Raw genomic sequence first — 24,485 nt, 5'->3', positions numbered from 1 at the left:
ACAGCACGGTGGAGCCAGTCGGCAGGACAGCCACCACCAGCGCACATCGCTAGGGAGTCTAGAAGAGTAGAAGCCAGCACCACGCTGGGTGGATTCAAATTCTGATTGAGACTCGCTACCGGGTAAGATAATCCGAGATAAACGACCAGCAAGCAATATGTTAGTTAGTCAGTTTAGCTACTTAGCATTTTCCCACGATTTTGTCTTGAATAGGTACATTGTAAACAAAGGCTTGGCGTTTTGTAATAACGACGAAACCGGAACCATTAGATTCCGCGAAAAAAATCAACAAGTTTATTACCGCATATTTAGCTTTACGAGCTGTAACTTTAGCTGTTATACCGGTAGCATTGATGCAGAACGCAAGACACTACCTTAGTGCATGTGTTAGCTATAACAAGACTATCTAGCTACTGTTAGCCAGTTCGCTAGCTACCGAATAATCCATTCCATTGTAGCTGGTCAGCATAGCATTGTAGCCGAGACTAACAGACAAACTGTCACAATGCGTCAACATTGTTTTAATTAGTGCAATTATCATGAAATAGTATCTCCTCGCTAGTAGGCTACTACAATGCAGCAGTAAGCGCTACATGAGTTCCACAGAGGAGTTTAAACACATTAAGATACAGTACATACAGGCTGGTTACATATAAAACATTTATACATTGAAACGCAAAAACATTTTGGAGACAGTTTAGTTGACCACGTTTTGAGCTCCATATGTCCAACTATAAACCTTATAATTTGTAAAAATGTGCATGAACATGACTTGAGAGAACATCTGTCATGTAGGCAATTTCTGAGGGGAGGTTATTGAGGATTCTGATTGAGGCACCCTTTTTTCCTCTTCTAGCCATGCTCTTATTTTTAGTCTGTCTAATAGCAGGGTTGCGTTGTGTATAACCGACATAAATGGTAGGTTTTTTACATGTTCTTTCTGCCTTTCCCTCCCAGATGGTTCATAGATCCCTGCTCTCTCATAGGTCTATTCATAGGAGACAGGATGTATAGTGGAAAATGGCTAGTTTGTGTGTGGTTCATTGTGTGCAGCAATTTTTTAAATATTTATTCTATTGGTTTAGAGGCATGTTATAGGCATGTTTGATTCATAATGTTGCTTGTCTTTGTTGTGTGTATTTAGACAGCAGGAATGGGGCAAAGTGTGGGTGGCTGACTGACAGGGAGACGGACCAATCACATGTCAGGATGCTGGCTCGAAACCGCTTCATTCTCCTGGTGGTAGTGGGGGCGGTGCTGGCCATCGTGAGCCTCAGCCTCCAATTCTGTAAGTTTGTGTAGTGCATTGTAGTGTCTCTACATCTGCCATTATTTGTGGTTGTAATTTGTGTATGAGCGCTTGGTGTGTATATCCAGGTGTGTTTGTGTATGATCACGCGGTGTGTGTGTGTATTATTTCTGACCACCTGTGTTTTCCTCTCCAAGGGACCCATTGACATGAAAACAGGGCCTCTAGAGACATTCTATATATATATATAGACTAGTCCACTATGATACCCTGAGATACTCTTAAGTGTTCTTCCTATGACGTGTCTGCTGTGGAATGGCAGGCGCTGCTGGTAGAAAATGACTTCTGCCACCGTTGGGTCATTGTCCACCATCTCCCCTGTGCATAGTCCAGACACAGTGTACTCGATGCTAATGAATACAAGGAAATCGGCCCAGTCGATTAGATGCGTAAGACTCTTACTGTGGGTGGATGGGAGGAAGAGTCCTTTAGCTGTTATGTGAAAAGAATATAATTAAAAAGAATGCTATACTGGAGGATGTTATTGAGTTGCAAAAATAAGATCCATATTTGGCTGAAAAATCTTAGTCACAGATTATGTTGATTATTCTGGGTTACTGAAACCCCATGTCTGTGATGAAGTGTTTTTCACTAGGATTAGTTCCAGTCTGGACAAGCATGTACTATCGGCTCAAACAACGACTCGATATCCCTCTATGGAAACCCACCTTTTAACTTATATGTGAAATATGCTGTGTAGTGCATACCTTTCTCTCTCTCCCTCTGTACCCTGCTCTCTTGCCTCAAGTCTTTACTGATGCCAGAAGAGATTGGAACTCTGTGAGTGTGTGTCCTAACTCTGCATTGAGAATGTGTGAACTCTGTGACCCTGCTGCCATCACTCTTCTCCCTCGCTCTCTCCCTCAAAGGCAGATGTGTGTGTTTGAGGGGGATTGTAGGCTGAAGTAACTTTAATGCCACTACTTAAAACCATTCTCCGCTCCTGCCCTCTAATCTTCTCCTTTAGCAAAAACAAAAGGCAATAAAATATTACATCCCATTATAATTGTTACCATAGTGTGTGTGTGTGTGCACGCCGCACATGCATATGCCTAGGCTCGTACGGGTCCCTTACTTTGTCATTGAGAATGTGTCTTGACTCTTCAGAATGTGTCTTGACTCTTCATTTAGTTCTCGGTCACTTGGGGAGAACATGGGATTTACGTAATCAAAGTATGGTCTGTGTTAGCGTCCTCTCCTTCCCTGTCATGTGATCTGTAGGTTGTCTGTGTTGGAGAGAGGCTGTCATAACTTATTCATCAGACTGCAGGTCATTATCCTCTAGTACAGCCAAGGAGCCAGGGGAAGGCCCAGTGGGACAGCAGCACTTCATGTTTCATTGATTGTCATTCCTCTTTCTCCTCCACTTTCTCTCCCTCGCTTATCTGTTTTCCGCTCAAGTCATCTCTCTTTTTTTCTATTTTAGTCTCTGACTCTTATCTTTCTGTTTTGGTCTGTTCTTTCTTACGCTACTTCTCTCACTTTTCCTCCTGCCTTCCCTCACTCACTCCCTCCATCTTTCTTTTCTTTTGATTATTTGAAGATTGGGAAAACAAGTCAGTGTATTGAAGCATGGCTTTTAATTTGTTTCCTGAAACTTGATTGATTACGGTGTGGGATCCAGACAGGCGATGACAGATGGTTTGCCGTGACTCTGACACTCTGCCTGCCGCCACGACCTCTCGGAAATCTGGACTGGGGTCGTCATGGCAGCAGAGGCGTGACAACTGTTTGACAAGCAGCCGGGAGTCCCACAGGAAGGAGGTGTGACGCATAGCGGAACAGAGGATGGAGAAGGAGGGGAACGAAAACAGCTGGAGAGAGAGATAGAAGAGAGGAAAGGATAGACGACAGCAGAGGGAATGGAGGACGAGATAAAGTCATGGAGAGAGGGGGACGCGATAACATCAGCAGAGTGATATAGGAAAGTATAGACTACAGGAATTGAAGGGAAGATAAAAGAGAAAGCTGAGAGCAGAGCAGAATGGAGTAACAGTGATGAGAAATTCACAGAGAGAGAGGGTGATGGAGTAAAATACATGTATATAATGAGAGGAATGGACAGGGAGAGACAATGAGAGAGGAGAGACAATGAGAGAGGAGAGACGGAGAGACAGGGAGAGAGGTGAGACGGAGAGAGGCGAGACAAGAAGAGAGGAGAGACAAGAAGAGAGGAGAGACAGGGAGAGAGGAGATACAGGGAGAGAGGAGAGACGCAGAGAGGAGAGACAGGGAGAGAGGATAGACAAGGAGTGAGGAGAGACGGAGAGAGGAGCGACAGGGAGAGAGGAGAGACACGGAGAGAGGAGAGATGAGGAGAGACACAGAGAGATGAGAGACCGGGAGAGGAGAGACAGGGAGAGAGTAGAGACAGGGAGAGAGGAGCGACAGGGAGAGAGGAGAGACAAGCAGAGGAGAGAGGAGAGACCGGGAGTGAGGAGAGACCGGGAGAGAGGAGAGACCGGGAGAGAGGAGAGACAGGGAGAGAGGTGAGACAAGAAGAGAGGAGAGACGAGGAGAGACACGGAGGGAGGATAGACAGGGAGAGAGGAGCGACAGGGAGAGAGGAGCGACCGGGAGAGGAGAGACCGGGAGAGAAGAGAGACACGGAGAGAGGAGAGATGAGGAGAGACAGGGAGCGAGGAGAGACAAGAAGAGAGGAGAGACGAGAGGAGAGACGAGAGGAGTGACAAGGAGAGACGGGGAGAGAGGAGAGACGAGGGGAGATAGGAGAGACAGGAAGATAGGTGAGACGAGAGAGGAGAGACGAGGAGAGATGATAGACAGGGAGAGAGGAGTGACAGGGAGAGAGGAGAGACACGGAGAGAGGAGAGATGAGGAGAGACAGGGAGAGAGGCGAGACAAGGAGAGAGGAGAGACAAGAAGAGAGGAGAGACAAGAAGAGTGATGATAGGGGAGACAGGGAGAGAGGGGAGACGGGGAGAGACGAGGGGAGATAGGAGAGACAGGAAGATAGGTGAGACGGAGAGAGGCGAGACAGGGAGAGAGGCGAGACAGGGAGAGAGGAGCGACAGGGAGAGAGGAGCGACAGGGAGAGGAGAGACAGGGAGAGGAGAGACAGGGATAGAGGTGAGTCAAGAAGAGAGGAGAAACGAGGAGAGAGGAGAAACGAGGAGAGAGAGGGAGAGAGGAGAGACAGGGAGAGACGAGAGACAGGGAGAGAGGAGAGACAGGGAGAGAGGAGAGACAGGGAGAGACAGGGATAGAGGTGAGACGGAGAGAGGCGAGACAAGGGGAGAGAACAAGGAGAGAGGAGAGAAGAGACAAGGAGAGAGGAGAGACTGGGAGAGAGGAGAGACTGGGAGAGACTGGGAGAGAGGAGAGACTGGGAGAGAGGAGAGACCGGGAGAGAGGAGAGACAGGGAGAGAGGAGAGACAAGGAGAGAGGAGAGACAAGGAGAGGAGAGAGGATAGACAGGGAGAGACCAGGAGACAGGAGAGACCGGGAGAGAGGAGAGACACGGAGAGAGGAGAGACAGGGAGAGAGGAGAGACAAGGAGAGAGGAGAGACAAGGAGAGAGGAGAGACAAGAAGAGAGGAGAAACGAGGAGAGACGAGGAGAGGAGAGACAGGGAGAGGAGAGACAGGGAGAAAGACAGGGAGAGAGGGGTGACAAGTAGAGACAGGGAGATAGGAGAGAGAGGAGAGACAGGGAGAGAGGAGAGACAATGAGAGGAGCGACAGGGAGAGAGGAGCGACGGAGAGAGGAGAGACAGGGAGAGAGGTGAGAGAGGCGAGACAAGGGGAGAGAACAAGGAGAGAGGAGAGGAGAGACAGTGAGAGAGGAGAGACGAGGAGAGACTGGGAGAGAGTAGAGACTGGGAGAGAGGAGAGACAGGGAGAGAGGAGAGACTGGGAGAGAGGAGAGACCGGGAGAGAGGAGAGACTGGGATAGAGAGAGCAGAGACCAGGAGAGAGAGAGGAGAGACCGGGAGAGAGGAGAGATGAGGAGAGAAAGGGAGAGAGGAGAGACAGGGAGAGAGGAGAGACAGGAAGATAGGAGAGACAGGAGAGACGAGGAGAGACAGGGTGAGAGGAGAGACAGGGAGAGAGGTGAGACAGGGAGAGAGGAGAGACCGGAAGAGAGGAGAGACAGGGAGAGACGAGAAGAGAGGAGAAACAAGGAGAGAGACGAGAGGAGAGACGAGGAGAGAGGAGAGACGAGGAGAGACAGGGAGAGAGACAAGGGGAGAGACGAGAGACGAGGAGAGAAAGGGAGATAGGAAGATAGGTGAGACGGAGAGAGGCGAGACGAGGAGAGACCAGAAGAGAGACAGGGAGAGACAGGGAGAGAGGAGAGACAGGGAGAGAGGAGAGAGAGTAGAGACAGGGAGAGAGGTGAGACAGGGAGAGAGGTGAGACAGGGAGAGAGGAGAGACAGGGAGAGAGAGTAATCAACAGAGCCAGACAGTAAATCCACAGAGATTTTTAAAAAGCATGAATAAAAAAGAGGTGAGATATGACATCGGAGGAAAGAGAGAAAAGGGGAGAGAAAGGAATATGGTGAGAGAGAGACTACAGGAATGGAAGCCAAACTCAGAGCGACGTGTTTTGGAGGATAGCTATGAGTCACTGACATGGAGACAGATAGACCCCAGGTAGTAGAGGCAGACAGACAGATAGACCACAAGAAGTAGAGACAGTCCAAGTCTAGTAGGCTCAGAGGAATTGCCGTTCGTGAACTAACACTTGGACTAACTTTGCTGATAGCTACTTTATTGAGGAAAATGTACTTGCTATGACTGAGATGTGGTGGTGCCACCTAGCTATCATAAGATTATACTGTGTGTACTCCCCCTTACTCTTCTCCTGGATGGATGGCTATGCCTGCCATGCCAAGGCCACGCATTATGTTTATTATAGCAGATACCTTTCTCCCTCTTTCTCTATCTCTCACCATTTGGAAATGGCCCTGTTTTATTTCTCTGGTGGGAGAGAGGGAGGGGAGCAAGAGGAGGAGGAAGGGCATTCACGGTCCATCCTCTGTGTTTAAGGTTTACTGTAGCAGCTGACTCTTTACCACAGTACAGGTGGTGTAAAACACTGAGGTATAAGGCAGGAAGGAAGCTCTCATCAGTGTAATAGGCTCACCTTTTTCAACTCTCAGCCAATGCATACAGTCAGAACTACCCGCTAAACACCTAATTACTGGCCCTGCTGTACATTTCTTTATGTACATTTCTTAAGGCTAGCTAGTTGTTGCATAGACCTGGCCTACTGACGTTGTGTGTGTACTGTAGGAGGATGCCTTAGGCTTGCATGTGTGTTGCTTTGGTGTGTGTGTGTGTGTGTGTGTGTGTGTGTGTTCATGCTCCAGGCTTGTACATAACTCTGTGTGTTTGCGGGTGTGTGAGTTGGTGTTGATGCGCTGGGCTTGTGTGGCTTGTGTGTTTCTTCAGTGTGTGGGCAGTCTGTTACAAAAGGCCCTTTGTATGGGCGACTGAGGCAGATCAGGGCAGTGAGCAGGCCTGTAATTGGGCCGTGGGTCTACCCAGTGCGCAGGCGTGTGTGTTTGTCGGTGAGTGTGTGTGTACGGGGAGAGGGGGACCTGTTCAGTGAATGGGTTCTAGTGTGTGTCTTCCCCTCTACCCAGTGAGCAGGTCTCAGAATGCTCTCCTTTGCTCACACACACCTCCTCATCTTCCTCTTCACTGGTGAGTCTATACTGATGTTAACTGACCGGTGAGTCTATACTAATGCTAACTGACCAGTGAGTCTATACTGATGTTAACTGACCGTCTATACTGATGCTAACTGACCAGTGAGTCTATACTGATGTTAACTGACCGGTGAGTCTATACTGATATAACTGACCGTCTATACTGATGCTAACTGACCAGTGATTCTATACTGATGTTAACTGACAGTCTATACTGATGCTAACTGACCAGTGATTCTATACTGATGTTAACTGACAGTCTATACTGATGCTAACTGACCAGTGAGTCTATACTGATGTTAACTGACCGTCTATACTGATGCTAACTGACCAGTGAGTCTATACTGATGTTAACTGACCGTCTATACTGATGCTAACTGACCAGTGAGTCTATACTGATGTTAACTGACAGTCTATACTGATGCTAACTGACCAGTGATTCTATACTGATGTTAACTGACAGTCTATACTGATGCTAACTGACCGGTGAGTCTATGCTATATAATTCGGCACATATATTTTTTGTTGTCATGGTTACGCAGTTTTTATACCTTCAAATGTCTTTCCTGTTTCCACTCCACTCTGAGGGGTTGCTGTACCCGGGAGATGGAATGTACTGTTTGGGGTTAATATGGATACCCTCGCTTTAAGATAGTGTGGCTTCTATTTAGGCTAGTTGATTTAAAGGTTGTCATAGGAATGATAGGGCCTCCCTCCTTTTATGATTAGAAAGAGTCTTGCTCTGTCTCTCTTTGTAAAGATATGTAATATTTACCTACTCCGACCTCCCGAGTGGCGCAGTGGTCTAAGGCTGTGCCACTAGAGATCCTGGTTCGAATCCAGGCTCTGTCGTAGCCGGCCGCGACCGGGAGACCCATGGGGCGGCGCACAATTGGCCCAGCGTTGTCCAGGGAGGGGAGGGAATGGCTGGCAGGGATGTAGCTCAGTTGGTAGAGCATGGCGTTTGCAACGCCAGGGTTGTGGGTTCGATTCCCATGGGGGGCCAGTATGAAAAATTTATAAATATGTATGCACTCACTAACTGTAAGTTGCTCTGGATAAGAGCGTCTGCTAAATGACTAAAATGTAAAATGATGTAAATGTACTCCACTGCCCGGCTTCAGGACAACCAGGGTTTCTGAGGTAAGTGTGTGTGTCTGTGTGTGTGCCTGTGTCTGTGTCTTTGTGTGTGTGCGTGGTATTGGGTATTGCTAGGAGGGCATTGAGTTTCAACTCCTTCCCAGGATCCTGTGTTTATGAATGGGACTGCAGTGGTTCCCACACCACTCTCTCCCATTGGGCCGCCTGGCCTAGGGGTCACAGGTCAATGGTTGTCAAGGCAACCCTGGGGTAGTGGTGAGGGGTTCTGTATAGGGTTCTACTGCTGTTCACATGTAGATGAGCTGGGCTGAAGCTGGGGGAGGCTGGGCTCTCTCTCTCACACTCAATCCCTCATTCTCTGCTATTTCATTCAGTCTCTCTCTCCCTCACAATCTGTCAAACATTGAAGAATTGACCCATTAAACTAATTTGAAAATGGTAATACTCCCCCCCCCCCCTTCTCCTCTCTCTCCAGTGCACCTAATCCCCACTACGCCCATGGGTGAGGAGCGGCCCCCCCAGGGTCAAGGCCAGGGGAAGAGCAGGAAGAGAGTGATCCCTGTCCCCCACACAGAGGCTCCTGAACCAAACCCCATCTCTGAGGCTTATGGCTACTGCAACACCCCCAACCGCTCTGAACAGGCCTGGGAGGGTGAGACGCGCACACACACACAGTCTTATCCGAAGTTCAATTGGTAACTGGGAAGAAAGAGCAATGTTTCAGTCCTTTGCAGTCTGCTAGCGTGTTAGCCGTTGGCTCAACCAATCAGTGAAGACAGGTCAAAGTTCAGGGTTTAGAACAGAACCCTAGGTAACAAGGAAGGCTTAGCCATGTGGAGAAATACAGAACATTTAGATGTGTGTACACCAGATGTGTTGGGTTATGTAAAGAGAATTGATAGGCTGGGGTTGGGTCATAGTTAGTTAGAGGATAGAGATTATAAAGGGTCATGGTTAGTTAGAGGATAGAGATGATAAAGGGTCATAGTTAGAGGATAGAGATGATAAAGGGTCATAGTTAGTTAGAGGATAGAGATTATAAAGGGTCATGGTTAGTTAGAGGGTAGAGATTATAAAGGGTAATAGTTAGTTAGAGGATAGAGATTATAAAGGGTCATGGTTAGTTAGAGGATAGAGATGATAAAGGGTCATGGTTAGTTAGAGGATAGAGATTATAACAGGTAGTTAGAGGATAGAGATGATAAAGGGTCATAGTTAGGTAGAGGATAAAGATGATAACAGGTAGTTAGAGGATAGAGATTATAAAGGGTCATGGTTAGTTAGAGGATAGAGATGATAAAGGGTAATAGTTAGTTAGAGGATAGAGATTATAAAGAGTCATGGTTAGTTAGAGGATAGAGATGTTAAAGGGTAATGGTTAGTTAGAGGATAGAGCTGATAAAAGGCAATGGTTAGTTAAAGGATAGAGATGATAAAGGGTCATGGTTAGTTAGAGGATAGAGAGGATAAAGGTCATAGTTAGTTAGAGGATAGAGAGGATATCGAAACCAAAACTGTGATTATTTTTTTAATAATTTAAGCAAAACCAGACCGACCTCAAAAATCACTAATCACTCAGCACTATTAGCTATGCATAGGTCAGAAGTTAAGGCCACTGTGGTATCGAAGAACATCTGACTGCTGGAACGGTTTGTCTCTGTCAGTCAGTGGAGCACTACTATAGTCTTTTTTCAAACTATGCACTCTCTCACAGACTCATGACAGCAACACTTCAGATGTATCAAGAAGGATTGGAGTCACTTGTATCACATATTTCAAGGTTATCTGTAAACCACTTCCTCTGGTGTTGTGTTGGTGTAATACACCAAGAATAAGCCAAGAGTGTTGTTTATTATAAATCGTCACTATCACTACCATAACGGGCCTTACTATGACCGCTACAACCACTACTACCTCTATGATGGTGATGATGGAGATGATTATGATGATGGTAGTGATGGTGATGATGAATATGCGTGGTCCTCTCCCCTCCCAGGACACAGCCCTGTGGACTACAAGCTGCTGTCTGTCCAGGTGATGATTCGCCATGGCGACCGTTACCCCCTTTACGCCATCCCCAAAACCAAGCGGCCTGCCATCGACTGTACCCTGTCCCCAAAGAGGTGAGAGCAACGCCCACTGACTGAACATCCAACCAAACCTAGGGAATGATGATGCAACAAATAGTCTGTAGTCTCCCATTATTCATTATTCATTCATTAAGGACTTCTGTTAAATAAAGATGGCCTCCTGAATTAACTGGAGTCTCTACTGTAAATGTTAGGTATTCCCTCCAGCTCCAGTTTCCATTAGATCATTGTGAATACAGGGCAGAAAAGCATTACACATAGACATTTGAGTCAGACACACTTCTCTCTCTCTCTTTCTCTTTTTCTCTTTCTCTCTCTAAGGAGAACTAGCTGGCAGGAACCATCCATAAAAATTTCAGTTGTCAACAGCTCATTCCCCCAAAGAAATTCAGTTTTGACTGCAGTCAGAAAATGAAACCGCTTTGGCTTGTGAAATTAGCCCTCTCCCCTCTCTTACCCCACAGTCTTTACTAGAGTTTCTGGTTAGCACAACGGTGAAAAACTTAAGCAATAATTGCTATGGAGAAGAGGGGTATGTGAGAACTGCAATGGAGAAGAGGGGTATGTGAGAACTGCAATGGAGAAGAGGGGTATGTGAGAACTGCAATGGAGAAGAGGGGTATGTGAGAACTGCAATGGAGAAGAGGGGTATGTGAGAACTGCAATGGAGAAGAGGGGTATGTGAGACCTGCAATGGAGAAGAGGAGTATGTGAGAACTGCAATGGAGAAGAGGGGTATGTGAGAACTGCAATGGAGAAGAGGGGTATGTGAGAACTGCAATGGAGAAGAGGGGTATGTGAGAAGGGAAAATGAGCTGTTGCTGCTAGTCGAAGTGATTAGATGTAGTTTTGCAGTGTGTGATTTGGAGCTACTAGATGCTCAGTCTGACTGTGTTAGATGTAGTCTCTGGGGTTAGAGCTGAGATGTCTGCTATGGAATTATCTGGAGTTTCAGGGAGGTGCATGTCCTGCTTGGGACCACCGGTTCACTTTCACTAGCACTCAGTCTCAGACCTAGGAACATCAGAGGGATCAGACAGCTCTAAAGACACTCTCTCCTTATTTCAAAGTGTGACTATTTTGACTGTAAGTCATTCTGTCTCTCCATTTGACTTTTATTTGTCTCATCTTCTCCCACTTGTTTTCCCTCCTTCTCTCTCTCTCTCTCTCTCTGGTAGACTGTGTCATTGCTTATCATTGTTGTGACGGGTGTGTACTCTACATCTGTTCTGCTGCTACTCTCTGGTGCAGATGGATGTGTGCTCACACACACACACACACACACACACACATACAGACCAACACACAGACCCACAGACACACACACACAAACAAACACATACACAGAGGTTTTGCTGCCTCTGTTATCTCGCTTGATTTGGAAAAACATGATTTTCTATGCTGCTGAGAAATGACTTTACACACGTACACACACACACGTTTTGATATTTGATATCCTTTCTCTCTTTCATGTTCTCTCATCTTCCCATATCATTTTCTCTCTCTGTGTATACCTGTCTCTTATTATCTGTTCACCTCCCCCTCTCATTCACCTGTCATCCTGTCTGTCATCCCACTGTTCACCTCCCCCTCTCATCCACCTGTCATCCTGTCTGTCATCCTGCTGTTCACCCCCCCTCTCATTCACCTGTCATCCTGTCTGTCATCCCGCTGTTCACCCCCCCCTCATCCACCTGTCGTCCTGTCTGTCATCCCACTGTTCACCCCCCTCTCATCCACCTGTCATCCTGTCTGTCATCCCACTGTTCACCCCCCCTCTCATCCACCTGTCATCCCACTGTTCACCCTCCCCCCCATCCACCTGTCATCCTGTTTGTCATCCCACTACATCCCACTGCTCTGATCTGTCTCTCATCATGCAGATGACAGTTTCTGCTAAGATATTATTTATAGAAAAGGAAAGTCATTGCTGTGGCTCTTTCTGCACATTCTCAAAAGCAAAGATCAGGGCAGGAAGAGCTCTTTCAGACCTGGCTTCCCTCAGTCAGAAGTGTGTGTGAAAAGAGTGTGTGTGTGTGTGTGTGAGAGGGCACTTGGGTTCTGTCTACTTTCATTGGCACAACAGAGTGTTCCCCGGTGACTTGCATGACCTTGGATCTTGGCACGTCATTCTGAACATATGGCCGATAAATTCCTCCCCAATCCTCTTTTTGGCATATCTTGGTCTCTGGCCATTTGCTAAATTCAACATGGGCATTTCATTTTGAGTTGATGAGTCTTGCAGAGGAAGAATCAGTAATCTGAGTCTGTAAAGTTCTGTATTTATTTTCTTAGTTCACCTTGTGTTCTTGAACGTAGCCCTGTTTCTTTGTGTTCTTGAACGTAGTCCTGTCTTTCATTTTTGTTCATTGATTTCACCTGTGTTAGTTACTCACCTGGTCTCATCAGCTCCTTATTTAGTTCAGTTCATTCTGTTTGTGCCTTGTGAGGTATTGTTCGTTTTGACTCTACTAAGCCTTTTCCTAGCTCGTTTGTGAGAACCAGTTTTAACCTTCAGTCCTAGTTTTGTTTCACCTGCCTGTTTGCCTACCTGTGTATGACCATTGCCTGCCTGTGACCACGATTCCTGCCTTCTGCGAAGGCGTAATAAACACCTGCCGCGCTCTGCGCGTGAATCTACACATTTTTCTCCCTGATAATTCATTACAGAATACCTCACCAAAAACGGAATGGATTCAGCGGAGCTACAGTGGCAAGAGGAGCATATGGAGGTAATCTGCCATCTTCTCCACCAGCCTATCCCTACTTCTCCGATGCCAGGTATCGTAACCCATAGCCCTCCTTCATTCATATCCATGCCTGGAAAATATGACGGTTCACATGGGAAATGTCAGGGATTTCTGATGCAATGCAGCAAATACATTGAGCACAACCCCACTAACATCGCCACTGACAAGAGCAGGGTGGATTTTGTTGTGTCTCTACTCACAGGCAAAGCCCTGGATTGGGCCATCGCCATATGGACTGCTCAGAACTCGGATCTGAGACCCATTTCCACATCCTCTTCAAAGAGGTATTCGATCACTCTCCTTCCGGTCGTCCTATAGGGGACCTCCTAATAGACCTTCAACAAGGAATTCAGCTGCCGAGTATGCCCTCGAGTTCAGCACCATGGCTGCAGGGAGTGGATGGAGTGAGGCTGCTTTACTTACTGTCTACCGAAGAGGGGAACTTCAGGCGGAGCTGGCCTGTAGAGGTGACCTTCAGGATTTAAATCAATACATTCGTATGTTCATCTCCATCGACCACCTCATCGCCGACTGCCAAATAACTCTGCCACCCAGGGACCTGAAACCTTCTCTTTCCATGATTCCGTCATCCCGTCCGAGTCTTCCAGAGCCCATGCAGTTGGGTCATGCTCCTCTCCCGTGTATCGAACGTCGAAGGCGGATCCAAGAAGGGCTCTGCCTATACTGTGGAGGGAAAGATAATCTACTCAGCCATTGCCCTGTTCGCCCCCCACGGAGAGATTAGAAGAGTCCCTCCGCTGCCATGCAGGTAGGCGGGTCCGTATTTCTAAATATCTCCCAGAAACAACTAGTACAGCTAGTACAAGAGCTTGACATTGATCTTACACCTGTCACCCCTCCCTTAAGGATTAACACCCTGGACGGGCAGCCATTGGGCACGGGCTTCATTACGCACCTGACACAGAGCGTTACCCTCCAGATTGGAGTCTTCCACATCGAAACTATTCAACTCATGGAACTCTCATCCCCCAAACAGCCAGTCATCTTCGGACACCCCTGGCTTTGTCGTCACGACCCTGCCATCTCGTGGCTACAAGGTGAACTACTGTCCTGGTCTTCTACCTGCTTCACCAGTTGTCTCTGCCTACCCTGCAAAGCCACCACCATGAGGACTCTGCCTCTGCAGTGCCACCCACCATACCATCTGAATACACCCAGTACAGCAATGTCTTCAGCAAAATCAAGGCCTCCACTCTGCCACTACATCGCCCAGGGGACTGTGCTATTGACTTACTCCCTGGAGTGTCCACACCGAAGGGCCGTGTTTACCCTCTATCTATCCCGGAAAATGAGGCAATGGAGAACTACATTGATGAAGCACTCAAACGGATTCATTCGTCCTTCTTCTTCTCCGGCTGCGTCCAGCTTCTTCTTCGTTGGAAAAAAGGATGGTGGTCTTCGTCCATGTATTGATTACCGTTCCCTGAATTACGTTACGGTCAAGAACCGTTTCCCTCTTCCTCTGATCCCAGCGACCCTTGAACAAGTGGGCCACGCCAACATCTATACAAAACTCAACCTGCGGAGTGCTTATAACCTTGTCCGTATACGTGAAGGCGACGTATGGAAGACGGCTTTTATCACCGCACGAGGGCACTACGAATACCTGGTCATGCCCTACGGCCTTACTAACGCCCCCCCCATCTTCCAATCCTTTATGAACTAGGTTTTCCAGGATATGATCAACCGCTTTCTCATTGTCTACATTGTCTAGATTTACTCCCACTCCCTGAAGGAACACATACAGCATGTACAAAGGGTTCTTCAACGGCTCCTTGACCATAACCTTTATTTGAAGACTGAAAAGAGCACCTTCCATGTAACCTCAGTAAACTTCCTCGGTTTCGTACTGACACCTGGAGGGGTCAGCATGGATGAGAACAAAGTCACCGCCGTCAGTAACTGGCCCAAACCCACCACCGTTAAGGAACTCCAACGTTTCATTGGGTTCTCCAACTTCTATCGCCGGTTAATTCAGAACTTCAGTTCTACTGCCGCTCCCCTCACTGCCCTTACCAGCCAAAAGACCCGGGCCCTTCAATGGACTGATACCGCACTGACTGCTTTCAACACCTTGAAATGGCTCTTCACCTCAGCTCCTGTCCTTCGCCAACCTGATCCGACCCTTCCTTTCACCCTGGAGGTGGATGCCTCCGAAGTAGGAGTAGGAGCCATACTCGCTCAGCGGGTGGGAACACCTCCAAAATCACATGCTTGTGCCTTCTTCTCCAGGAAGTTATCCCCCACTGAGAGGAATTACGATGTGGGGAACAGAGAACTCCTCGCCATCAAGCTGGCCCTCGACGAGTGGCGCCACTGTTTGGAGGGCACACAACATCCCTTTCTCGTCCTAACAGATCATCGTAATCTGGAATATATCAGAGGGGCCAAGAGGTTAAACTCCAGACAAGCCCGCTGGGCTCTCTTCTTCACACGCTTCCATTTTCATGTTACTTACATCCCTGGAAAGAAGAACGTAAAAGCTGATGGTCTCCCCCGCCAGTTTGACCTTCCGACCAGTAACTCAGACCCTACACCCATTATTCCTTCCTCTTGCATTATGGGACCGGTACAGTGGGAGGTTCACTCTGCCATACAAGAAGCCCTAACCTCAGACCCGGCTCCTCCTGAGACACCAGCTGGGAAGAGTTACGTACCAGCAGCTGTTAGACCCCAACTGATGCAATGGTGTCACACGTCCTTGGGGTCAGGACATCCGGGCATTACACGAACCACCGAACTTCTAGCCCGTAAATTCTGGTGGTCCTCACTGGCATCCGACGTCAGGGATTACGTACTCTGCTGTCCAATCTGCGCCCAAACCAAAAGCCCTCGTCATCTCCCTTCCGGTAAGCTTCAAGCTTTGACAATCCCTCACAGACCCTGGTCCCACATAGCTGTTGACTTCATCACAGACGTTCCTGAATCCTCTGGTAACACCACCATCCTTGTCATAGTAGACAGTTTTTCAAAAATGTGTTGTCTGGTTCCTCTTCCTCATTTACCTAACGCCATGGAATTGGCTGAGTGTATGTTCCAACAGGTGTTCAAATCAAATAAGATTTGATTTGTCACATACACATGTTTAGCAGATGTTATAGCGGGTGTAGCGAAATGCTTGTGCTTCTAGCTCCGACAGTGCAGTAATATCTAACAAGTAATATCTAACTATTTCACAACATATACCCAATACACACAAAACTAGTAAGGAATGGGATTTAATATATATATGGACAAGCAATGACAGAGCGGCATGGACTAAGATACAGTAGAATATTATAGAATAGAATGCAGTATATACATATGAGATGAGTAGTGCAAGATATGTAAACATTATTAAAGTGACTAGTGTTCTATTTCTTAAAGTGGCCAGGCGGTGATACAGCCCGACAGGATGCTCTCAATTGTGCATCTGTAAAAGTTTGTGAGGGTTTTAAGTGCTAAGCTGAATTTCTTCAGCCTCCTGAGGTTGAAGAGGCTCTGTTGCGCCTTCTTCACCACACTGTCTGCGTGGGTGGACCATTTCAGTTTGTCGTGATATGTACACCAAGGAACTTGAAGCTTTCCACCTTCTCCACTGCGGTCCCGTTGATGTGGATAAGGGGGTGCACCCTTTGCTGTTTCCTGAAGTCCACGATCATCTCCTTTGTTTTGTTGATGTTGAGTGAGAGGTTATTTTCCTGGCACCACACTCCCAGAGCCCTCACCTCCTCCCTGTAGGCGGTCTCGTCATTGTTGGTAATCAAACCTACTACTGTTGTGTCGTCTGCAAACTTGATGATTGAGTTGGAGGCGTGCTTGGCCACGCATTCATGGGTGAACAGGGAGTACAGGAGGGGGCTGAGCATGCACCCTTGTGGGGCCCCAGTGTTGAGAATCAGCGAAGTGGAGATGTTGTTTCCTACCTTCACCACCTGTGGGCGGCCCGTCAGGAAGTCCAGGACCCAGTTGCACAGGGCGGGGTTCAGACCCAGGGCCTCAAGCTTAATGATGAGCTTGGAGGGTACTATGGTGTTGAATGCTGAGCTAAAGTCAATGAACAGCATTCTTACATAGGTATTCCTCTTGTCCAGATGGGATAGGGCAGTGTGATGGCGATTGCATCGTCTGTGGATCTATTGGGGTGGTAAGCAAATTGAAGTGGGTCTAGGGTGACAGGTAAGGTAGAGGTGATATGATCCTTGACTAGTCTCTCAAAGCACTTCATGATGACAGAGGTGAGTGCTACAGGGCGATAGTCATTTAGTTCAGTTACCTTTGCTTTCTTGGGTACAGGAACAATGGTGGCCATCTTGAAGCATGTGGAAACAGCAGACTGGGAAAGGGAGAGATTGAATATGTCCATAAACACACCAGCCAGCTGGTCTGTGCATGCTCTGAGGACGCGGCTTGGGATGCCGTCTGGGCCAGCAGCTTTGCGGGTGTTAACATGCTTAAATGTCTTAATCACGTCGGCCATGGAGAAGGAGAGGCCACAGTCCTTGGTAGTGGGCCTCGTCAGTGGCACTGTGTTATCCTCAAAGCGGGCGAAGAAGGTGTTTAGCTTGTCTGGAAGCGAGACGTCTGTGTTGGCGACGTGGCTGGTTTTCTTTTGTAGTCCGTGATTGTCTGTAGACCCTGCCACATACGTCTCGTGTCTGAGCCGTTGAATTGCGACTCCACTTTGTCTCTATACTGATGTTTTGCCAGTTTAATTGCCTTGCGGAGTGAATAGCTACACTGTTTGTATTCTGCCATATTCCCAGTCACCTTGTCATGGTTGAATGCAGTGGTTCGTGCTTTCAGATTTGCACGAATGCTGCCATCTATCCACGGTTTCTGGTTAGGGTAGGTTTTAATAGTCACAGTGCGCAGAACATCACCTATACACTTCCTGATAATCTCAGTCACCGTTTCAGTGTTTTTGTCTAAATTATTTTCGGAAGCTACCCGGAACATATCCCAGTCCGCGTGATCAAAACAATCTTGAAGCGTGGATTCCGATTGGTCAGACCAGCGTTGAATAGTCCTTAGCACGGGTACTTCCTGTTTGAGTTTCTGCCTATAGGAAGGGAGAAGCAAAATGGAGTCGTGGTCAGATTTGCCGAAAGGAGGGCGGGGGAGGGCCTTATAACCATCCCGGAAGTTCGAATAGCAATGGTCGAGGATTTTGGCAGCGCGAGTACAACAGTCGATATGTTGATAGAACTTCGGCAGTCTAGTCCTCAAATTTGCTTTGTTAAAATCCCCGGCTACAATAAATGCAGCCTCAGGATATGTGGTTTCCAGTTTGCATAAGGTCCAGTGAAGTTCTTTGAGGGCCGTCGTGGTATCGGCTTGAGGGGGGATATACACGGCCGTGACTACAACCGAAGAAAATAATCTTGGGAGATAATACAGTCGGCATTTGATTGTGAGATATTCTAGGTCGGGTGAACAGAATGACTTGAGTTCCTGTATGTTACTACAATTACACCATGAGTCGTTAATCATGAAACACACACCACCGCCCTTCTGCTTCCCGGAGAGATATTTATTCCTGTCTGCGCGATGAACTGAGAATCCACCTGGCTGGACCGATTTCGACAGAATATCCCAAGAGAGCCATGTTTCCGTGAAACAGAGTATGTTACAGGCCTTGATGTCTCTCTGGACAGAAATCCTTGCCCATAGTTCGTCGACTTTGTTAACCAAAGACTGAACATTAGCGAGTAGTATACTTGGAAGCGGTGGGTGTTGTGCACGCCTCCTAAGTCGAACCAGCAGGCCGCTCCGAGTGCCTCTCCTCTGCCGGCGATGTTTTGAGTCAGCCGCTGGAATCAGTTCAGTTGCCCTGGGGAGAGCAAACAAAGGATCTGCTTCGGGAAAGTCGTATTCCTGGTCGTAATGCTGGTGAGTTACCGCCGCTCAGATATCCAATATTTTTTCCTGGCTGTATGTAATGATGCAAAACACTCTCTGAGCTAATAATGTAAAATATAATACATAAAAAAACAAAATACTGCAAAGTTTCCTAAGAGCTAGTCGTGAGGCCGCCATCTTCGTCGGCGCCAGGATATATATAGAAAAGTGTTCCGTCTGTATGGGATTCCGGAGGACATCGTCTCTGACCACGGGCCCCAATTTGTCTCCCGGGTGTGGCGAGCCTTCTGTGACCGACTTGGGGTCGCCCTCAGCCTCTCCTCCGGGTATCATCCCCAGACCAACGGGCAGACGGAACGCCTAAATCAAGAAATAGGGAAGTACCTCCGCCAACAATGTTCTGCTTCTCCACACGACTGGAGTCGGTATATGGCCTGGGCCGAATACGCTCAGAACTCACTCATGCATTCATCCCTCCGCCTTACTCCGTTTCAGTGTGTCCTTGGTTACCAACCCCCCATGTTTCTGGGAGGCGGAGCCTGGTACTGTCCCAGCTGTCGACGACTGGTTTCGGCATAGTGAGCAGGTATGGGAGACCGCTCACCGGCATCTGCAGGAAGCCTCTAATACCCAGAAACGCTTTGCCGACAGACGCCGCCGACCTACGCCACTCTTTCACCCCGGACAACGTGTGTGGCTCTCTACCAGAGACATCCGGCTCCGCCTCCCCTCCAAAAAGTTCTGTCCTCGCTTCATTGGTCCCTTCAAGATAACCCATCGCATCAACCCTGTCACATACCGCCTCCAGTTACCCCATCAGTATAAAATCACCTCGTCCTTTCATGTGTCTCTGTTGAAACCGGTCACCTACAGTCCTCTTCATCCTCCAGTCTCAACCCGCAGTGCGCCCCCACCGTTGGACGTCGGAGGGGAACCTGCCTACGCCATTCAGGCCATCCTTGATTCCAAACGCCTGAGAGGTTGCATCCACTATTTGGTGGACTGGGAAGGTTATGGGCCTGAAGACCCAGTGGACATCAGCCTCGACACAGAACGTCAAACCAGCCTGCCGGACCTCGCCCCCGAGGTAGGCGGCCGCCTCTGCGCCCCCGCCTGCCCACTCCACCCTCCGGTGCCGTTGTGTCGTCAGGAGCCTCCCTTTGGGGGGGGTTACTGTAAGGTTCTGTATTTATTTTCTTAGTTCACCTTATGTTCTTGAACGTAGCCCTGTTTCTTCGTGTTCTTGAACGTAGCCCTGTCTTTCATTTTTGTTCATTGATTTCACCTGTGTTAGTTACTCACCTGGTCTCATCAGCTCCTTATTTAGTTCAGTTCATTCTGTTTGTGCCTTGTGAGGTATTGTTCGTTTTGACTCTACTAAGCCTTTTTTCTAGCTTGTTTGTGAGAACCAGTTTTAGCCTTCAGTCCTAGTTTTGTTTCACCTGCCTGTTTGCCTACCTGTGACCACGATTCCTGCCTTCTGTGAAGGCATAATAAACACCTGCCGCGCTCTGCGCGTGAATCTACACCTTTTTCTCCCTGAGTATTCATTACAGAGTCATCTTTGGTCACTGGGCCTGGCCTTCACAGAGCTGAGAGGACTGGTGAATATGTCTGCTATGATGCCAAACCTTGGCTAGTAGATAATTACACATCTCACTAATGTGTGGCATGTCATAAGAAGGCATAACCCAAACCACATGAGCGCTCAGGCATTCTGAGTTTGTGTCTGTACACTCTCTCTCTCGATCTCTCTTTCCCCCACAGTGCACCTCTGCAACTCTCTCTCTCCCTGTGTGTGTGTGTTTGGTGTGACTGGTATTCAATATTCAATGCCATCTGGCTCTCCGCACTGACATTCCACTCCAAGTCAGAGCTGGGAGGGAGGGAGGGAGGGAGGGAGAGAAACAGAGCGATGCAGGGCAAGACAGCCGAGCGGAGAGAGTGGGAAGAGAGAAAGCGAGAGTGTGAGACATGGAGAGAGTGAGGGATGGAGGGAGACTTAGGGAGGTTGAGATATGGAACTCCTGAGAGAGGAGTTCAGTTTTGCTGGAGCTGCAATAGATGCACCAGAAGTGTGTGTTTGAGCAGGCTGTGTTGTCTCAGTACTCCTGAGTGGCGCAGTGGTCTAAGGCACTGCATCGCAGTGCTAACTGTGCCACTAGAGATCCTGGTTCGAATCCAGGCTCTGTCGCAGCCGGCCGCGACCGGGAGACTCATGGGCGGCGCACAATTGGCCCAGCGTCGTCGAGGGTAGGGGAGGGAATGGCCGGCAGGGATGTAGCTCAGTTGATAGAGCATGGCGTTTGCAACGCCAGGGTTGTGGGTTCGATTCCCACGGGGGGCCAGTAAAAAAAATAATATATGTATTCACTAACTGTAAGTCGCTCTGGATAAGAGCGTCTGCTAAATGACTAAAATGTAAATGTATGTAAATGTCTCTGGGGGTGTGTGTGGATTATGTGTGTGTGTGTTTGGGAGAGAGAGAGGGATTAACATTTATAAAGGTTCTATTTATAAAGGTCTACAATCTGGGTCTGTTTTTTATTTTGGCCAGTGTGTAATTATGGGGATCTATTCTGCACTAGCATATGGGTTATAGGCGGGATCCTAGGGGACAGATGGGGTGTGTGTGTGTGTGTGTGTGTGTGTGTGTGTGTGTGTGTGTGAGTGAGAGAGAGAGAGAGAGCTGGCACTAGCATGCCGAGTCGACACTCTGTCTGTCTGCGGTCTCTCCAGCTGGAAACTATTCCCCCTCCTTAGCCTACCTCTCGCTCAATTCAATTTCAATTTAAGGGGCTTTATTGGCATGGGAAGCATATGTTTACATTGCCAAAGCAAGTTAAATAGATAATAAACAGAAGTGAAATAAACAATAAAAAATGAATAGTAAAATTACTCTCTCTCTCTCTCTCTCTCCCCCCTCCCCCCCCCCCTTTCAGGAAGCCCTCCCACCACCAGCTGAATTCCTTCATTGGTCACATGGCGCAGGGGGGGCGTGGCCGCTGGGAGGGGACTCTCAGCTCGTTGCCCCGCCTCCCTAACCACAGCGCCTGTGAGATGGGTGAGCTCACTCAGACAGGTAACCAAACAATCAATCACATTAAAGATGCGTAATGAACCAACCAGTCACTTTCCAGATGGGCTGGGTTTAGAACCAATCTCTTTCTTCCGCCTCTTCAGGTGTGGTGCAGCACTTACGCAATGGCCAGCTCCTTCGCCAAGCCTACAAGCGCCACAAACTACTCCCGCCCAATTGGTCGACCAAGCAGGTGTGGGTCGAGACTACGGGCAGGAGCCGCACCCTCCAGAGCGGGATGGCTCTTCTGTATGGGTTCCTGCCAGACTTTGACTGGAGCCGTCTGACAGTCCACCACCAGTGGAGCACGTTGTTCTGTGGCTCAGCCTGTGACTGTCCTGCTAGGAACCGCTATCTGGAGGAGGAGCAGCGGAGACAGTACCGCCTTAGAGTGGCAGACACTGAACTGGAGAGGACCTACGCAGACATGGCCCGTACGCTAGGTCTGCCCCCGCGCCAGCTCAGAGCTGCCAACCCTATAGACTCCCTACTGTGCCAACTGTGCCACGGCCTGTCCTTCCCCTGTGTGCCAGCAGGGAGTGCTATCGGCAGTGGGGGCTGTCTGACTCTGACCCAGTTCGCTGTGATCCGCAGGCAGCAGTTAGAGGACGAGGTGGACAGGAGGAGGGTGGGGCTGTATCGCCGCTACGCCCTGCTCGCCACGCACCCCTACCTCAACCGCACCGCCAACAGGATGGAGCGCGTCGCCAAGGCCAACGCTCCAGGCCGAAAACCCCGCGCTGGAGGAGAGGAGGTGTTCACCCTGTCCTCGGCTCACGATGTCACTGTGGCGCCATTGCTAAGCGCCCTGGGCTTGGAGGAGGCACTGTTCCCGAGGTTTGCGGCGAGGGTTGTGTTTGAGTTGTGGAAGAGTCCGCCTGCAACGCAGGGACAACGCAAGGGGCAAGGCCAGGGCCAGGATAAGGCTGCTAGGGTGAAAGGGGAGAGGTCAAAGGGCGGGGGAGACATGTTTGTGAGGGTTCTGTACAACGGAGAGGATGTGACCTTCCATACCACCTTCTGTCGCTCACATGACCGCCACGCCGCACAGCCGCTATGCCCCCTGGGTAACTTCCTGTCGTTCGTCAAGAAAGACATGTTCAGTGTCTTCAACGCCACATCCTACCACAACGCCTGCTACCGACGGACAGGCTGACTGACAGATGGAAGGATGGAGAGAGAAAAGGAGGAGAAGAAGGGAATTAATCAGAGAAAGAGGGAGTTATAATTTAGCTGATTTCGGAATTTGTTAATAGCGCTTTTCCCACTTTGATGGTAGTGCCCTATTGCACTATTTTAGTGTCTTAAAACTTTGACATTTTTGTAAAGTCACAAACATTCCTAGAAAGCATAAATACTGATCATACATATCACATGCACAAACACACTGCAAAAATACATATTTTCACCAGCAAATTCCTATACACAAACACACACATACTTTATACACACTCTTCATGCCTTCTTGATCAGATGTCTTTGTCGATAAAGTTTGACCTCTAAACTGACAGCCTTGTGGTGTCGACAATCACACCCGGATGCTTAACCTGCAATTATACACATTTGAACATTGACCTTTCTACCATTTTTACGTTTTTGAAATGTTTGTAAGGAAAAGACATTCTGAGGTGAAAGTTAAGGACACTCAGCCACTTTAATCACACATTCCTAAAGTCCAACTTGGAATGTTGAGATTCCGGTTTTCCCAAATTCATGCATTGAAGGGGGAACGTTGAAGCTGGAAACACTAATGCTGGATTAGTTCATATAAAATGTAAACATTTATTTATGTCTTGATATTGTTTGACATTTTGATTCAAATGGTGCTGAGACCAATAAAATTAGGGTCAGTTTTGCTGTACAATTAATTCATTTTAGTTTACTGCTATAAAAAGAGCTCAACCACATACTTCAAGCTGAAGTAGATTTAAATGTTAAGAATTAAGTCATTCCAACAATTTACACTCAATGTTTACTCAATAATGAAAATATTCTGCACCTTATTAAAGGCTAGTTGTTATGGTACTTAGATTCCACTGCTGCTATAAGATGGCAATAACAGTTAATAAATATGTAATCAGTAATTATACATTTTTTCACTACGTGAAGGCAACCATTTTTCAGTGGCCATTTTCCAGTTGGGACAATTTTTTTAAACGATCATCAGTTTGAATAATTATAAATTTTACCATAAAGCACATGCCACAGTGGGCCACGAAGTAATAAAATGTGTTTCCTCACAACTGTCTCTGTATTGTGTGAAAACGTATGCGCTAACATATTACTGTTCTGAATTCCCCAAGTCTCATAGACGTAACATAGTAAACATACTGTTCCTTGCAAAAGTATTCACCCCCCTTGGCGTTTTTCCTATTTTGTTGCATTACAACCTGTAATTTAAATGGAATTTTATTTGGATTTCATGTAATGGACATACACAACATAGTCAAAATTGGTGAAGTGAAATGAAAAAAATAACTTGTTTCAAAAAATTATACAAAATAAATAACGGAAAAGTGGTGCGTGCATATGTATTCACCCCCTTTGCTATGAAGCCCCTAAATGAAGTCCACCTGTGTGCAATCTAAGTGTCACATGATCTGTCACATGATCT

The 24,485-nt window shown here is 47.8% G+C and overlaps 1 protein-coding gene across 1 annotated transcript; it reads left to right on the top strand.

The window, feature by feature from the left end:
• LOC311105435 (2-phosphoxylose phosphatase 1-like) lies at positions 1–23,960 on the top strand. The gene is made up of 6 exons (XM_084147585.1): positions 1–122; positions 1,145–1,288; positions 8,566–8,742; positions 10,087–10,213; positions 21,735–21,874; positions 21,976–23,960. Exons 2-6 carry the CDS (start codon positions 1,210–1,212, stop codon positions 23,025–23,027), a joined length of 1,575 nt encoding a protein of 524 aa, XP_084003711.1. The 5' UTR covers positions 1–122; positions 1,145–1,209; the 3' UTR covers positions 23,028–23,960.
• Positions 23,961–24,485: the final 525 nt, after the last annotated feature.

This window comes from Coregonus lavaretus (assembly GCF_964263955.1).
Source record: "Coregonus lavaretus genome assembly, chromosome: 30".
Classification (NCBI taxonomy): Eukaryota; Metazoa; Chordata; class Actinopteri; order Salmoniformes; family Salmonidae; genus Coregonus; species Coregonus lavaretus.
The sequence above is the reverse complement of the archived record's forward strand: the minus strand, read 5'-3'. Positions and strand labels throughout refer to the sequence as shown.

What these genes read in the sequence shown, in the direction of transcription:
- LOC311105435 (XM_084147585.1), top strand. Translation starts at nt 1,210, where the DNA reads ATGCTGGCTCGAAACCGCTTCATTCTCCTGGTGGTAGTGGGGGCGGTG. An exon ending in GAGCCTCAGCCTCCAATTCT is followed by an intron (nt 1,289 to 8,565) that starts GTAAGTTTGTGT and finishes CTCTCTCTCCAG; the next exon opens with TGCACCTAATCCCCACTACG. An exon ending in TGTACCCTGTCCCCAAAGAG is followed by an intron (nt 10,214 to 21,734) that starts GTGAGAGCAACG and finishes CCCCCCTTTCAG; the next exon opens with GAAGCCCTCCCACCACCAGC.